The following is a 16,348-nucleotide window of genomic DNA, read 5'->3' on the forward strand; positions in this document are numbered from 1 at the left end:
CACCTGCTACCATTTATATTCACTTGCTCATTTGCTTCTTGTATGCTCTGGGGGGCAGAGGGTCCTGTTTGCTGCACTGTCTCAGCCCTTGTTTCTCTGTTGGTGCCTGGAAGGTAGTGGGTGCTCAGTAAACATTTACTGAATTGAGTTGGATTCCCTCATACAAGCCCAGCCTGCTTGTTGGAAAAAAGACCAAGGAGCCACGTGAGCCTTCCTCCCCTATGCCAAACTCACACACACACCCACACCCACCCCGCCCCCCCACCCCACCTACCCACAGTCTTCCCTGCTGGAGGCAAAGCAGAGTAGGGTCCTGGCCTGCAGCTTGGAACAAAAAACAGTCAGAACCCTGGGGGTTTGGTGCCGATCAAAGGCCTCCTGATGTTTGTAAGCCTTCGCTCTCTGCCGGGGATAGAGGGGGTTAGGGGATGGCCCAGAATCCAGAGTTAGTTGTAGCTCCAGGCCAGGAGAGTCCGGGCCCTCCCCCTTTCCCCGTAGAGAGGAAAGGCCCTGAGAGGTCAAGTTGCTTGACTCCCTCCCTCCAGGGTATCTCAAGGGGTGACTTATCCTAGCCCCAGCCTCAGCCTACCTGCTGGGACTTGCTTCAAAGCCAGTATTGCTCTTGGAGCCGTAGAGGCCTTGACCAAGATGTCACGCTGAAAGATGCTGACCGTGGTACGGGGCTCAGTGAAGGGAGTGGGGGAAGCACTGAGAGTCCCTTCCGTGCAGGTGAAGTGGAAACTGGTGCCCATACTCTCCCCTCAGGCTCTCTCCCTCTCCCTGCTTTATGTTTCTTCTTAGCACTAAGCACCATGTGATATGCTATATATGTCACTCATGCATCTTGTTATAGAGCTGCCAAAATAAAAGCTCTATGAGACCAGAGACTTCTGCTTCATTCGATCACTGCCATAGCCCCAGCACCCAGAAAGATGCCTGGTACATAGTATGCGCTCAATTCATATTTGTTGAACGAATGATATGCATGATTTTGGTCGATGTTCATAGTAATAAAATACACTTTATTTAAAGCATGTTCAACTATTCAATAGTTGATTGAAACCCTGCTACGTCCCAGGCACTGGGACTATAGCACGGTACAATCTGGACTCCTTATGCTCATGGGGCTTCATCTAGGAGGGAATAATTTCAAATGGTGAATCATGCTGTGAAGGAACAACTCAGGGGATTTTTATACAGAGGGAGTGTTGGAGAGTTGAGGAAGGCTACATTTCATTAAATTAGGTATTCACGGAGGCCCTTCTGAGGAGGTGACGTCTGAATTGAGACCTGAGTGAGGAGAAGGAACCGGCCACTATGAAGGGATGGCGGGGAAGGAGTGGGGAGGAGAGATCCAGGCAGAGGGAGCAGTCAGTGCAAGAACTTGGCATGTTCAAGGAGCAGGAAGAAGGTCACAAAGAGGGTGGCATCCAATGATTGAGGGGAAGGCAGGGGACATGGTGTTGAAGTATTAGGCAGGAGTCAGTCATTCATGTAAGTGACCAGCATAGTGCTCGGCACATAGCAAGCCCCTTAGTAACTGAGCTGATGAGTATAATCAGTGTGCATGTGTATATATATATATATATATATATATATATATATATATATATACACACACACACACACACACTTTACAGAGGTTGTAATTTGCGTATTAAAAAGGAGGGTAGTGGGCTTCCCTGGTGGCGCAGTGGTTGAGAGTCCGCCTGCCGATGCAGGGGACACGGGTTCGTGCCCCGGTCTGGGAAGATCCTACATGCCGCGGAGTGGCTGGGCCCGTGAGCCATGGCCGCTGAGCCTGCGCGTCTGGAGCCTGTGCTCGCAGCGGGAGAGGCCACAACAGTGAGAGGCCCGCGTGCCGCAAAAAAAAAAAGGGGGGGGGGTTTAGTGATGTGTATCAGTAGAATTTCAGCTCTGTTGTGCCCTGGCTGTGGGACCTTGGACAAATGTCTTAATTTCTATGAGCCTTAGTTTCCTCATCTGTCCAATGGGCATACCAGTGGGAATGAAAATAAATGGTAGTCAAACCATTCTCTGACTGTGGAAGTTCTTTAAGAATTCCCTCCCCCGACACACACAAAAGATAAAACACACCAAAAAAAAAGAAAAGAAAGAATTCCCTCCCACACTCTACTTTCTTTTCAGTGTAAAAGGGGGAAGAAACAAAGGCAGGGAGCTAATTAGTGGGTCCAGCCTTGGAGCCCCCTTGCCCCCTGTAGAGTTCTAAGTCATCCAGCTAGAGGCCTCATGTCTGCAGACTCTCCTTCCTATAAGAAGCTCTTCTCCAGGGGAGAAAAGTAATAATGGTGGTAACATTTACCAATTGCTGTGTGACAAACTGCTCCAAAACATAATGGCATAGAACAACCATTTATTGTGTTTTCAGATTATGTGGGTCAGAACTTTGGACAGGGCAACCCAGGGATGTCTTTTTTTTTTTTTTTTTTAACCGAGGGATGTCTTTGATCTACCACGCCTGGGGCCTTAGTTGAAAGGCGAAGGGCTGGAATTATCTGAAGGCTCATTCACTCATATGCCAGTTAGTTATTGCTAGTGGCTTCTTGGGAGCCTCGGTTTCTCTCCATGTGGTTTTACTGCCTGGTTTAGTTTGAACTCCAAATATGACAGCTGGGTTTCAAGGGCGAGAGTCTCAAAGAGTGAGGGAACCAGGCAGAAGCTGTACCCACTTTATGGCTCAACCTTGGAAATCACGTCACATCCATTCTGCCATGTTCTATTGGTTGGTGCATCACAAGCCCCCACCCACTTTCCAGAGGTGGGGACATAGACCCCCAGCTCTCAGTGTGAAGTATTAATCCCATTGTAAGAGGAGCATATGGGATGCACACATAGGATGGAAGATATACATTGGTGCCGTCCTTGGAAAATCTGCCACAAGCAGAATAACAATGGCCAATTGTTGCACACTTACCGTATGCGAGTACTGTGCTATACCCTCGCCTGTTAATCCTCCCAACATCCCTATGAGTTACATACAATTCTTGTTCTCATTTCAGATAAGGAAACTGAGGCCCAATGGAATTAAATGTCTTGCCCAAGTTTGCGTAACAAGCAAGTGGTACAGCCAGAATTTGAGTGTTGCTTCATCCAGTGCGGTGTGACAGGCTCAATAAGGTAATGAAAATGGATTATTGTAAGGATTAAATAAATTAATACATGTAAAGTGCTGCAAACAGTGCCTCACACATAGGTAAGTGCGGTATATGTGCTTGCTATCATTAACGCTATCATTATTATTATTACTACATTTGAGTCACCAGATTGAAACCTCTGCTCTAATAGAAGATATCTGTACTCTGAATCTCTCAGCTGGTTCCAGAAACAGGGAGCCAGTCCAGGGGTGCTGGGTGCAATATACCCTGGTCCCAGTTGCCTCCACTCAGGCTTTGGGGAATGGACTTGAGTTTCTATGATGTCAGCTGGTCCAAATCCCCAGGACTCGTTTTTCCTGTTTGGAGCACCCCATCCTCCCACACCCAGGCCTCAAATGTCCAAAGTGCTCCCTGCAGGGCCTCGCCAACCATCCAAGGCTGTCTGACACTAACCTGGCTAGAACCTTTGATGAAGCCGACTATTGGGCTGGCTTGAGGTCAGGTCTCCAACTTGAAAGGACATGGGAGAAGGTTTCGTCACAGTCTGCAAAGGGTGCATTGGGAAATAACTTGCCCTAGGGGTTTACGGGAATCATGGCAGCATGACCGGGATAGGAAGTGAGCACTGCACCTCTTCCAGGGCCTTTCTCTTGCCATCTCTTGGTTTCCCAAATTTCAGATCTTTGCATCCAATTTTTGGAATTTTGCCATAACCATGCACTTTCCATACTAAGAGTTACTTAGTATTTTTCTTTGAGTTGCTTCACATTGTAAACTTCAATAGATTTAACTTAAAAGGAGGATTGTTTTAAAATCATGGGCTTTAGTTAAAAAAAAAAAAAAAGAAAGAAATCACTTGTCCTAAGTCAAAAGTAATTAGAAGAATAAATAAAATAAAAAGAAACCAGTGCTGTCCAGTCGCAGCAAGATGTCGAAGTCTCTGGCCCTGAAATCTTCTTTGGCTGTTACAAAGAGAGTTACCAAGTGATGAGGTGTTAAAGGGACACTAACACCCAGCCGAGACCCTCTCCATGGTGTAATGAAGAGTTAAAGAAAATTGACACAGGGAATAACTTTCACTTTGTGGGATTAAATGTTATTTAAATACCATCTAGTACAACATAAAATGATCTGTGTTTCCTTACGGGTCTGCCTCTCATGTGTTGAGAAATATTCCACCATCTAATTCGGTCTCAATGACAGCTCCTTTCTGTCCCTCCCTCAGAGATATGAAGACATGTCCACAGAAAAACCTGCACACAAATGTTCATAGCAGCATTATTATAATAGCCCAAAAGTGGAAACAACTCAAATATCCATCAAGTGATGCATGGATAAATAAAATGTTTTTATGTATTTATACAATGGAACATTATTTGGCCATAAAAATGAGAGAAGTACTTATACATGCTACAGCGTGGATGAACCTTGAACAAAATCATGCTAAGTGAAAGAAGCCAGACACAAAGGACCACATATTATATGATTCCATTTATACAAAATGTCCAGAATAGGCAAATCTAGAGAGACAGAAAGTAGATCAGTGGTTATCTAGGGCTTTGGAGGTTGGGGGGAGATTGGGGGTTGGTTGAGACTGTTAATGGGTGTGGGATTTCTTTCTAGGATGATGAAAAATTTCTATAATCGATTATAGTAATGATTGCACAACTTTGTGAGTATACTAAAAACTCTTGACCTCTTGGCTTTAAATGGATGAATTGTATGCTCTGTCAGTTATATCTAAGTAAATCTGTTACTAACATAATGAAAGCAGAATCTGTCACTCTGCTTAAATCCCTGCAGTGGCTGCCCTTGTCATTCAGGGTAGAATGCAGAATCCTTACTCAGCCTTTCAAGATCCTGTGTCTTCTAGTCGCTGGCTGCCCTTCTGATCACACCTCTGTACCCAGGTCCTTGATGACTCTAAGCCAGGTCTTGCTTGCTCTTGCCTCAGAGCCATTGCACTTGGCTTTTCCTTCCTCTTGGAATGCTTCCTTCACATACTCAGAGGGTCCACTCGCCCACTTTCCTTAGGTCTCTGCTTAGCTTAAGGCCCTTAGTCACCTAGTCATCCAGGGCTTCCCTGACCACCTTATCTGAAATGGTACCCCCGCCCCCCATCACAAGCCATCTCCCTCTCCTGCCTCATTTTCCTCCATAGCACTTGTCATCTTCTCATCTTTATGCCATAATACATTTTACTCATTTGTTTATCATTTGTCTCCTCCAACTCCACCCCCACCCAACTAAATGAAAGTTCCAGGTAGGCAGAGATTTTAAATTTTTGGTCTTATTCATGATTGTATTCATAGCCTGGTATATAGTTGCCATGCAGTCAATATTTATTGAATAAAAGGGATAATGAAAGGTATGTATGATTAGCCCCAAGTTTACTGATGAGGAAAACCAAGTCTAGTGTTTAAATATTCATTTAGTAAACATTGACAGAGCAGCTACCACAGACCACGCCTGGGCCCTGGAGATATTAAGTGGCAAAATTTTGGTAGAACTCAGGAGGGCCATGAGAACCGGATTGAAGTCTCTAGATGTGAAGTTATAGAAGCCAACTCAGATTTTGCATCAGGGAAATGATTCCACCAGAATCTGACAAAAGATGGATTAGCTTTTAGGGGTGTGGGGAGTTGGAAAGCAGTGGAGTTGTTCCAAAAGTGGCTCTCAACCCCAGCTGCACATTAGAATCTGCTGGGAGCTCTTAAAAATCCTGATGTTCAGGCCACGTCCTAGACAATTAAATCAGACTCTCTAAGGGCAGTGCCTGGGCGTCAGCATTTTTAAAGCTTCCCAGGTGATTCCAAGTGCAGCCAGGGTTGAGAACCACTGTGTTAGATGGTTAGAGGAGTGTTGATGACCCTTGTTATCTGATGGTATTGAGTATTAAGAAACAGCTTCTTGAGCGCATACGCTCAAATTATTGACAACTCTCAAATATTTGAGGGGATGAGGTGTTATTTTACTTTAATGTTCACCGTAAAAGTCATATTTCTTGTATCTAATAAACACATCTAATGAAACATATCTAATAAAACACATACTCTGAGTCATTACTATGTCGTGGTTAGGCATGGGGACTCTGGAGCTAGATTACTGGGATTTGAATCCTCCTTAATAGCTGTATGTCCTTGGGTAAGCTACTCAAGCTCTCTGTACCTCAGTTTCCTCCTCTGCAAAATGGGAATATATTAGCATCTACTTCATAAGGTCATTTTTGTGTTCAGTGAGTTAAATCATATAAAGCTCTTAGAACAGGGCCTGGCACAGAGCAAGTACCCAGTGAATGTTGGCTGTTATTATTCATTAATGAATAAGATATGAAGCCAACATTCCTTGAGCATTTGACATAGATCACTAATTTGATTAAATTCTCTTGAACAGTATAAACTGCAATTATACATTTTAGTAAATCTGATTCTTTTGAATGGTTCAAGCATATTAAACAGTAGACCAGGGACTTCCTTGGTGGTACAGTGGTAAAGAACCTGCCTTCCAATGCAGGGGATGTGTGTTTGATCCCTGGTAGGGGAACTAAGATCCCACGTGCCGCGGGGCAACTAAGCCCGCGTGCCACAACTATTGAGCTCACATGCCTCAACTATTGAGCTCATGTGCCTCAATGAGAGAGCCTAGGTGCTGCAAACTACAGAAGTCATGCGCCCTGGAGCCCGCATGCCACAACCAGAGAGAGAAAACCCGCATGTCACAACTAGAGAGAAGTCCGCGCGCTGCAACTAGAGAGAAACCCGAGCAGACCGTGAGCCATGACGCAAAGATCCCGCATGCCTCAACAAAGATCCTGTGTGCTGTGACTAAGACCCGACACAGCCAAAAAAAAAATAAGGAAAATAAATAAATAAATAAAATAAATAAATAAATATAAAAAAACGAGTAGACCAAGTATATACAGATTCATTGTGGATGAAACTCATGCATACTGTTACACCAAGATAGGTTACAAAAGTGCTGACCCCGTGGACTTTAGTTTATTTCTTATTCATATTTTTAGAAAATCATAGTTTTAAAAAATTTATAGATAGAACTATAGAAATTACATAATCTGAACACCAGAGAGAAAATAGACTGAAAAAATGAACAGAGCCTCAAGAATCTGTGGGATTATAACAAATGGTCTAACATTTGTGTCATTGGAGTTCTGAAAAGAGAGGAAAAAGAGGAAGGAGCATAAAAGTATTCAAAGAAATAATGGTTGAAAACTTCTCAAATTTGGCAAAAGAATAAACCTTACAGACTCAAGAGGCTGAGTTAACTCCAAACAAGATAACTAAAAGAAACTACACCAAGGCATATAGTCAAACTTCTGAAAACTAAAGACAAAGAAAAACACCTTGCAAGCAGTGAGAGAGAGATGACATCTTACCTCTAGAGGAAAAACAATTCAAATGACAGCGAATTTCTCACCAAAATTCATGAAGTCCAGAAAAAAGTGGCGTAACATTTGTCAAGTGCTGAAAGAAAAAGTCTGTCAACTCAGAATCCTATATCCAGTGAAAATATCCTTTAGGAACAAAGGGGAAGTCAAGACCTTCTCAGATGAAGAAAACCTAAGAGATTTTGTTGCCATTGGACCTACTCTAAAAGAATGACTAAAGGAAGTTCTCTAAACCAAAAGGAAATGATAAACAAAGGAATATTTGAATATCAGGAAGGAAGAAAGAACACAGCAAGCAAAAATATAGGTAACTGCAATAAACTGTTTTCCTGTTGGGTTTTCTAAATTATGTGTAATGGTTGAGGCCAAAATTATGAGGTTGTCTGATGTGGTTCTAAATGTATGAGGAGGAAATACAAGATAATAATAATATAACAGGGTAAAGTAAAGGGACATAAAGGGAGATAAGGTATCTATACTTTACTGAAATTGGTACCAGTAGACTGTGCTGAGTTATGTACATACAATGTAATAGCTAGAATACGCACTAAGAAATCCATACTAATAAATGCACTCAAAGTCACTATGTAAAAATCAAAATGGAATTCTAAAAAATGTTCAAGTAATCCACAGGAAGGCAGGAAAAAGAAAACAGAGAAATAAGAGAGATAGAGGTAGAGATAGAGAATAGATAGAGAACATATAGAAAACAGAATGGCAGATTTAAGCCCTAATATATCAACAACTATGTTAAATGTAAATGGAATAAAAACACTAATTAAAAGACAGAGCCTAGCAGAGTGGAGTTTTTAAAAGCATGACCCAACTGTATGCTGTCTGTAAGAAACTCACTTCAAATATAATGATATATGCATATTGAAAGTAAAAGGATAAAAAAATATATATGGCAAACAGTAGTCAAAAGAAATCATAAGTGTCTATATTAATATCAAAGAAGGTAGACTTCAGAACAAAGAAAGTTCCCAGAGACATAGAGGGACATTATATAATAATGAAGGAGTCAATACACTAAAAGATTTAGCAATCTTAAATGTGTATATGCCAAGCAACAGAGCTACAAAATATGTGAAGCAAAAACTGATAGAACTGAAAAGAGAAATAGACAAATCTACATTTATAGAGACTTCAACACCCTTGACTCAATAATTGATAGAATAAGTAAACAGAGAATCAGCAAGGCTATAGAAGAACTTGACAATACCATCAAACAACAGAATCTAGTTGACGTTTATAGAACAGTCCACTCAGCAACAGCAAAATACACATTCTTTCAAGTGACTATAGAACATATAGAAAGATAGTTATGCTGGACCGTAATACAAACCTCAACAAAGTTAAAAGAACTGAAATTATACAAGGTTATGGTTCTTTGACCATAGTGGAATCAAATTAAAAATCAGTAACAGAAAGATCATAGGAAAATCTCCAAACACTTAGAAGCTAAACACCTCACTTCTAAATAATCCACGGGTCAAAGAAGACATCTCAAGGGAAAATAAAAAATACATTGAACTGAATGATAATGAAAATACACCACATAAGATTTGTGAGACACAGCTAAACCAGTGCAGAGAGGGGGAATTTTTATCATTAAATGTATACATTTGAAAAGGTGAAAAAGATCTCAAATCAATAATCTAAGCTCCCACTTCAATGTCCTAGAAAAAGAAGAGTGAGAAGCGTGGAAAAAAGAAAGATAAGCCTAGAAATCAATGAAATTAAAAACAGAAAAACAACCTCCAAGCATTGGTTCTTTGAAAAGAGGATTAAATTTAAAAATCTCTAGTAAGACTGACAAAAAGAGAGGGAAAAGATGCAAGTTACCAAATGAATGAATCAGGAATGGATGAATGAATCAAGGATATCACTATAGAACCTGCAGACATCGAAAGGGAGTACTAGAAACTCTACATGCAAACATTTAACAATTTAGATGAAACAGACCAACTCCTCAGAAAATAAAAACTACCCCAATGTACTCAGTATGAAGTAGATAATTCAAATAGCCCTATAACTATTAAGAAAATTAAATATAAAATTTTTCAAAAAATAAAAAAAAATCTATAGGCCTAGATGGTTTCACTGGGAAATAATACCAAACACTTAAACAAGAATTAACACCAATTCCATGCAATCTTTTCTAGAAAATAGAAGAGAAGGGAACAATTCCCAATTCATTTATGAGACTGGTATTATCCAGATACCAAAACCAGACAAAGGCAATAAAAAAAGAAAACTACAGACAATATCCCTCATGATTATAGATGTAAAAATCTTTAATAAAATATTAGCAAATAGAATTCAACAAAATATAAAAATAATTATACATCATGATCAAGTGGCATATTCCCCAGGGATACAAAGCTGGTTCACTACTTGAATACCAATCACTGTAATCCATCATATTAATAGGCTAAAGAAGAAAAATCATTTGATCATATTAATTGATGCCCCCTCCCAAAGCATTTGATAAAATTCAACACTCATCCATGATAAAAACTCTCAGAAAAATAAAACTAGATGGAAACTTTCTCATTTTGAAAAGGAGCATTTACAAAACACCTACAGCTAACATTATAGTTAATAGTGAAAGACTGAATGCTTTCTCCCTGAGATTGTGAATCATGCAAGAACGTCCTTTCTCAAACTCTTATTCAACCACAGTGCCTGAAGTTCTAGCCAGTGCAATAAGGCAAGAAAAGTAAATACAAGACATACAGATCTGAAAGGAAGAAATAAACCAGTTCTTGTTTGTAGATGGCATTATTGTCTATATAGAAGTCTGAAGGATTTGACAAAAAAAAAAAACCCTCCTAGAACTAATTAATGAATTGAGCAAGATTTTAGGATATAAGATAAACATACAAAACTCAATTTTATTTCTGTATACTAGCAGTGAATATATGGATCCTGAAAAAAATAGAATACCATTTACATTGCTCAAAAATGCAGTACTTATGTGCAAATCTAACAAAACATGCATAGGACTTTTAGGCTGAAAACTATAAAATGCTGATCAAAGAAGATCTAAATAAATGGAGAGACATACCACATTCATGGATTAGAAGAGCCAACAGAGTAAAGATGTCAATTATCTCCAAATCGATATGCAGGGTTAATTTTTGTAGATATAGGTAATATTATTCTAAGAATTTACATAGAAATGCAAAGAAACTACATAGAAATGTAGTTACTACATAGGAATTACATAGAAACTACATAGAAATTACATAGAAATGCAAATGAAACAATTTTGAAAAAGAAGGATAAAGTGGGAGGAATCACTGTCCCTATTTTCAAGACTTATTATACAGTTACAGTCATGAAGACTGTGTGGTATTGGTAGAGGGATAGACAGATCAATGGAACAGAATAGGGAAGCCAGAAACAGATCCACCAAATATGCCCAATTGATTTCTGACAAAAGTGCAAAAGCAATTCAATGGAATAAAGATAACTTCTTAAACAAGTGAAGCTGCAGCAATTGGTCAATGATAGGCCAAAAAAAAAAAAAAAAAAGAACCTCAATCTAAGCCTCATACCTGATATAAAAATTAACTCATGGACTTAAATATAAAACATAAAACTATAAACTATCAAACTTCTAGAAAAAAATGTGAGAAAAGTCTTCAGGATCTAGGGCTGTGCAAAGAGTTTGACACCAAAAGCGTGATCCAGAAAAGGGAAAATTTGATAAATTTGACTCCACCAAAATTACAAATGTTTGCTCTTTGAAAAGTCTGTTAAGAGGATGAAAAGCCAAGCTATAGACTGGGAGAAAATTTTTGCAGACAACGTATTTGTCAAAGGACTGGTATCTAGACTATATAAAGTACTCTCAAAACTCAACAGCAGAAAAAACAGTCCAATGAGAAAATGGGCAAACAACAGGAGGAAATAATTTCCCCCAAAGAGGATATACAGATGACAAAGAAGCATGTGAAAAGATGTTAAACATCATTAGCCGTTAAGAAAATGCAGATTAAAACCACAGTGAGATATCTCTACACCCCTATCAGAATGGCTAAAATAAAAAATACCACCCCAATGCTGGCAAGGACATGGGGAAACTGGCTCACTCATACGTGGCTAACAGAAATGTAAAACAGTGCTAACACTCCAGAGCATCACTTGGCGGTTTCTTCAAAAACAAGGGTGCAACTACCATACAATCCAGGATTGTACTCCTGTGCATTTATCCAAGAGGAACAAAAAGACTCCTCCAGGCTCCAACCCACAGATGACTGACCCACCGTGGGAGAAAATAAGAAAAACAATATCAACAGCAATAACTGCCAACAGACCTCTTGTCTAGTAGAGACCATTATTGTCATCACCCCCACTTTTTGGTTGAGAAAACTGAGGTTCAGAGGCAGTTGTCAAGGCCACGCAGCTAGTATGTGGCAGAGCCAGTACCTGAACCCACTTAGTACTAGTAAGTGATTTAATCTTCCAGTTGTCAGTATGGCCCTTTTCACGGGAAAGTAAGGAAGGGTTCAGCCAGTTGCCCCAGGCCACATAGCTGGCAAGTCAGGAGGTTTAAACCGGAGGCTACTCTGCCTTCTGGGCTGGAGTCCTGTTCCTTAGTTCTAGGGTCGAACTTTTCCTAACTTTCCCGGGTCTCTTTCGCCCAGTCCCAGGGGAGCAGGCACCACCCTTTTCCTCCGGGAGGCGCAGGGAGAGGGCGGGTCCCCAAGCGCAGTCCCCTCCCCAAACCCTCCCCCAGGCTATAAGCCGGAGCCGGGGGGCCAGGCGCGGGCAGTCCCGGACTGGCCCGCTCCGCGGGGCGATCGCGCAGATGGCGGCGCTGGCGACAGTGGCCAAGAAGGTGTGGAGCGCGCGGCGGCTGCTGGTGCTGCTGTTCGCGCCGCTCGCGCTGCTGCCGGTGGTCTTCGCCCTCCCGCCCAAGGTAACGCCTCCTTTGCCTGTGGGCCCCCCCGTTCGGCACCCTGGGCGGCCGCGCAACAGGCAGGACCCTCTCCTCCCGAGCCTCTGAGGCGGAACAGCGCTGAGGTCCCAGTCTAGACAGATTTCACTAGACCCCCTCGACCGTCCCCCCTTTACCCTGCCTTGGACCGCTGTGAACACCTCTTGCCGCAGTTCCCCTTTTCCAGCTGCTCCTTGGAGCCTGGGTCCCACCTAGCCTTCTGGCTCTTCTCACTTCTACAGGAATGATTTCTTTTTATTGAGCTCTAACTATGTGCTTGGCGCTGTGTTGCACATTTCACTTGATAATCACAAGGAACACTTGATGAATGCCAAGCTGTGTAACCTGGGGCAAGTCATTTAACCTCTCTGAACTTCAGTTTACTCATCTGTAAACATGGGGGAAACGATAATGCCAATCCACTGGGTTGTGGTGAATATTAAATGAGGCAATCTATGTAAATCTCTTAGAACTGAGCCTGATACACAGTAAGTGCCTAAGAACGCACAGGCTGGTCTTATTTCCACACGCCTTATGTGATGGGGACGGCCAAGGTTTAATAAACGCTTACCGGGAGCAAGGTGCAGTGCTAAAATTTGCTTTATGTGCATCATCATATTTAATCCAGACTGAAAGTGCCCCTCAGAGGGGGAGGATTATTTACCCCATTTTCCAGAGGAGAAAACTGAGGGTCGGAGAGAAGTGACTTGCTCACAATCACACAGCAAACAGCTGAGTGGGATTCAATCCCTGGCTTATCAGAATCCAGAAAATGACCTGTTTCTAGAATCTCAAAGAAAGTAATCCCTAGAAGATCAAAGGCTGCAGATTGAGGTCAGGAGTGTCATGATAAAAGTCACCACCAATGGGAGCTGGAAGGAGATGGTACTGCACGTCCCTGTTGGGTCCCTCACCTCTGCTCAGCCCATTTGCAGCATCATGGGAGGGCACTAGGCTCGTTAGACAAAGCTTCTACCTCCAGGAAGTTGTTTCACTATCCCTCAGTGAGATAGTAAATGTTCGTAAAAGTAAAGAGAGTGTGTAACTTAGTGGCAGATTACCCAGCACCACCAGCGGAGACCAGGGGAGCTGGGAGAAGTGTTCAGAGAGGGGTGCCTGGAGGAAGGAGCCCTCCTTGGGCCCGGGGGTGAGGACGTGATACGAAGGACATGGTGTCAGGAGATCCAGGGCAAGTTCTTTGGCGTGGAATTATCCAAGCAATTAGGCTTTCTTGACATGCAAGAGAAAAACAATGAATCCTGGTGTAAGGATTAGGTTGCTTATTCAAAAACTGGCCCACCCCAGACCACTCGTTGACTTCAGGACCTTGGACCAATCTCCTTTCTTCTTTGGGTCTCCCTTTCTTTGTCTATAAAATGGAGCGATCTCTTTGCTAGCTTCTGAGATTTGATGTGAGGGTCTGAGTAAGGAAGTTGCCTCGCTTTGTGAAGCATCACCGGTGGAAGGCTGGATGGGTCTGGGAGGTCCCAGGCGGAGCTCTGGGGAAGAAGTGATGAAACACACGGAGTCTCTCTCCTCAGCAGGGGGTTCTGAAAGCTTCTGTCTGCTCTGCCCTCTAGCAAGATTTGTGAACCCAGGGGCAGGTCCAAGTGTTACGGGGCCTGAAGCACGTACTATTTAAGGGGCTCTCTTTAAGAAAAAGCATACAGATTTACAGATACAAGATTCAGTACAGGGTTTGGGAGTGGCTCTGAAGCTTAAACTTCATTAGCTTCACAGAGAATCCACTTCCATATGATCCCCAATGTGCACATGTAACAGCGAATGCCTGACCCTCTGCGATGGTGGTGAGCCTAATAAATAAAGTGTTTCACTGAGTGCTTCACTCTTCTTATGTGCGAGGCTCCATGCTAAGAGTTTCTCAGGCATTGTCCTGTATAATGTCCACATAATCAGGGAGGCAGCTGCTGTTAGCGTCCCTATAGTACAGGTGAGGAAACAGAAGCTCAGTAGGGTTAGGTGACTTGCCCAAGGCCACACAGCCAGTACAAAGCCAGAATGCAGTGTCTGTACTTCTAACAGCTGCATTTTATACTCTTTCTTTCGTTATAATTGACTAAGAACCTCTCCTGTTTCCCTACAGATCCCTGGTGGGTACTCTTGGTGTGGCCCTAGATGTCACTACCTTTTAAAGTGGCTGATAAGCCAGGGCCTCCTCCCAGGAGGCAGGTCTGACTTCTTGGGAGATCTTAGCCTCCCTCAAAATCTCTGTTGGCACGCTCAAAGCCCCCTCCTCCATGTAATATGCATGTATTTATCATATTATATTATTATTATATCCTTGGATATTAATAACTGACATGCCTCTTAATGTACAATGTGAATAAAAGCATCCTTAGAGAATAATGAACAGAGAAAATTGCTGTTTTTATTGATCTGTGACATAAATTTAAAGCAAACAGAGTGGGTGTGCTCTGCACACATAGTTTCAAGACAATTCCTGTAATCGTAACCAGTTTTAATCCCGTGATAACCTCCCCAAACAAAGGCTGGCAGTCTAAAAAAACATTGTGCTTTCTGTGCAAATGAAGCTTCAAGGCAAGTGTCCTCCGTGTCCACCCCACCCCCAACATCAGATTGCTGCTTCTAAGCCTCCCTGACCTGGAAACTCTGGAGCCACCAATGCCGGTCATAGGGTACACCTGAGTTCCCAAAAACTTTTGCAAAATTGTAGGTATCGGGAAAGAAGTTTGAGATCCTTGGCACTGATCACTTGCCCCTCGCTGGGTTCTGTTTTTCCAGCTTGATAAGGTCTACAGGCCATTGCTGCTCTGATGTTCTAGAAGCTTGTGTGATCGAAAGGGTTGGTTCTCATACACCTGTCCCCTGGTGACTGGTGAGGGAGGCTGCAGGGAGGCTGGGGTTAATCTGAAGGGTAGAGCCAGGGGGTGGGGATGGCAGGGGATGGGAACAATTCTTACATTATGTCCTCCTGGCTTGGAACGCTGTCAGCAGGGGTGAAAAGGAGTGGGATGCCCTTCTGGAATGCAGTGGCTGCAATTTCCAGGGCCACTGGGGATCATGGCTCTTGCCATAAAGAGTGCCAGAGACGAAGGAAGTCAGGACACTGCCGGAGGGACCACCTCAAAGTTTTCCAAGAATGGGCATCTTGGGAGGTGGATATCAGAGGACCAGCCTTGGGCAGCTAGAGGGGACGGATGAGACTATTAAATCAGGCTTGCAAATCTGCACCAGTCCCATGTGTTTGCAGAGAAATCTTGCCTCCTTTCCCTTCTTACACCCACTGAAAGCAAATTTAGCTGGACTGACCATCTGGCCAAGATGAGTTCTTACAGTGGGTACTCATAGGTGACTCTTTCTAAGGATGCTTTGAGGAGGAGGAGTTTGGGGGAGGGGGTGCTCTGGGCAGGACTGCTGCAGAGTGTTCTACAGGCTGTGCACTGCACAAGGAGACCTGAGGAGGCAAAATGAGACTAAACCAACCTGCACTCCACACGCCAAGCTGTGTACTCTGGTGCAGTGCTGGATCCACCTGAGGAAGAGCCCCTTTTCCCAGTTTGCACAAAGGCGTCAAGTCTGGCTAGCAGCACACTTGTTCTGGGGCGGTAGTACATCTGTGAAGTCAGAGGCCCACTTGTTTTTGCATATGCCTAATTCTTGGGTGGGGGAAATTCAGTTGGGTGACCAGGAAAATGGTTATTTCATTCCCAGTTTTGAGTCTTTGGAATCAGAACTGGATTCTCATTCCACATCATTGCTCTGCGACCTTGGGCAAGTCATTTGGCTTCTCTGGGCCTCAGTTTCTTCATTGATACCATGCCCATAACATCACCTTCCTCCCTGGTTATTATTTGGGCCCAATGAAATCATATATTATACTTGCACCATAACTTCTTA

The 16,348-nt window shown here is 42.7% G+C and overlaps 1 protein-coding gene across 6 annotated transcripts in view; it reads left to right on the plus strand.

Moving 5' to 3' along the window:
* The first annotated feature begins 3,049 nt into the window (after positions 1-3,049).
* Positions 3,050-16,348, plus strand: part of SLC13A3 (solute carrier family 13 member 3) — an 87,340-nt gene continuing 74,041 nt past the window's right edge. For 3 of the 6 annotated variants that reach the window (XM_082645796.1, XM_082645797.1, XM_082645801.1), the window contains exon 1: positions 12,334-12,451. In XM_082645796.1, the coding sequence (XP_082501922.1) occupies positions 12,341-12,451 (111 nt within the window). In that variant the 5' untranslated portion in view covers positions 12,334-12,340. Of the gene's footprint in view, positions 3,139-12,333; positions 12,452-16,348 lie in introns of those variants that run through there. The other 3 variants (XM_082645799.1, XM_082645798.1, XM_082645800.1) reach the window with 3 other exon arrangements.

The sequence above is a fragment of the Mesoplodon mirus genome, assembly GCF_964341445.2.
Source record: "Mesoplodon mirus genome assembly, chromosome: 15".
NCBI classification, from domain to species: Eukaryota; Metazoa; Chordata; class Mammalia; order Artiodactyla; family Ziphiidae; genus Mesoplodon; species Mesoplodon mirus.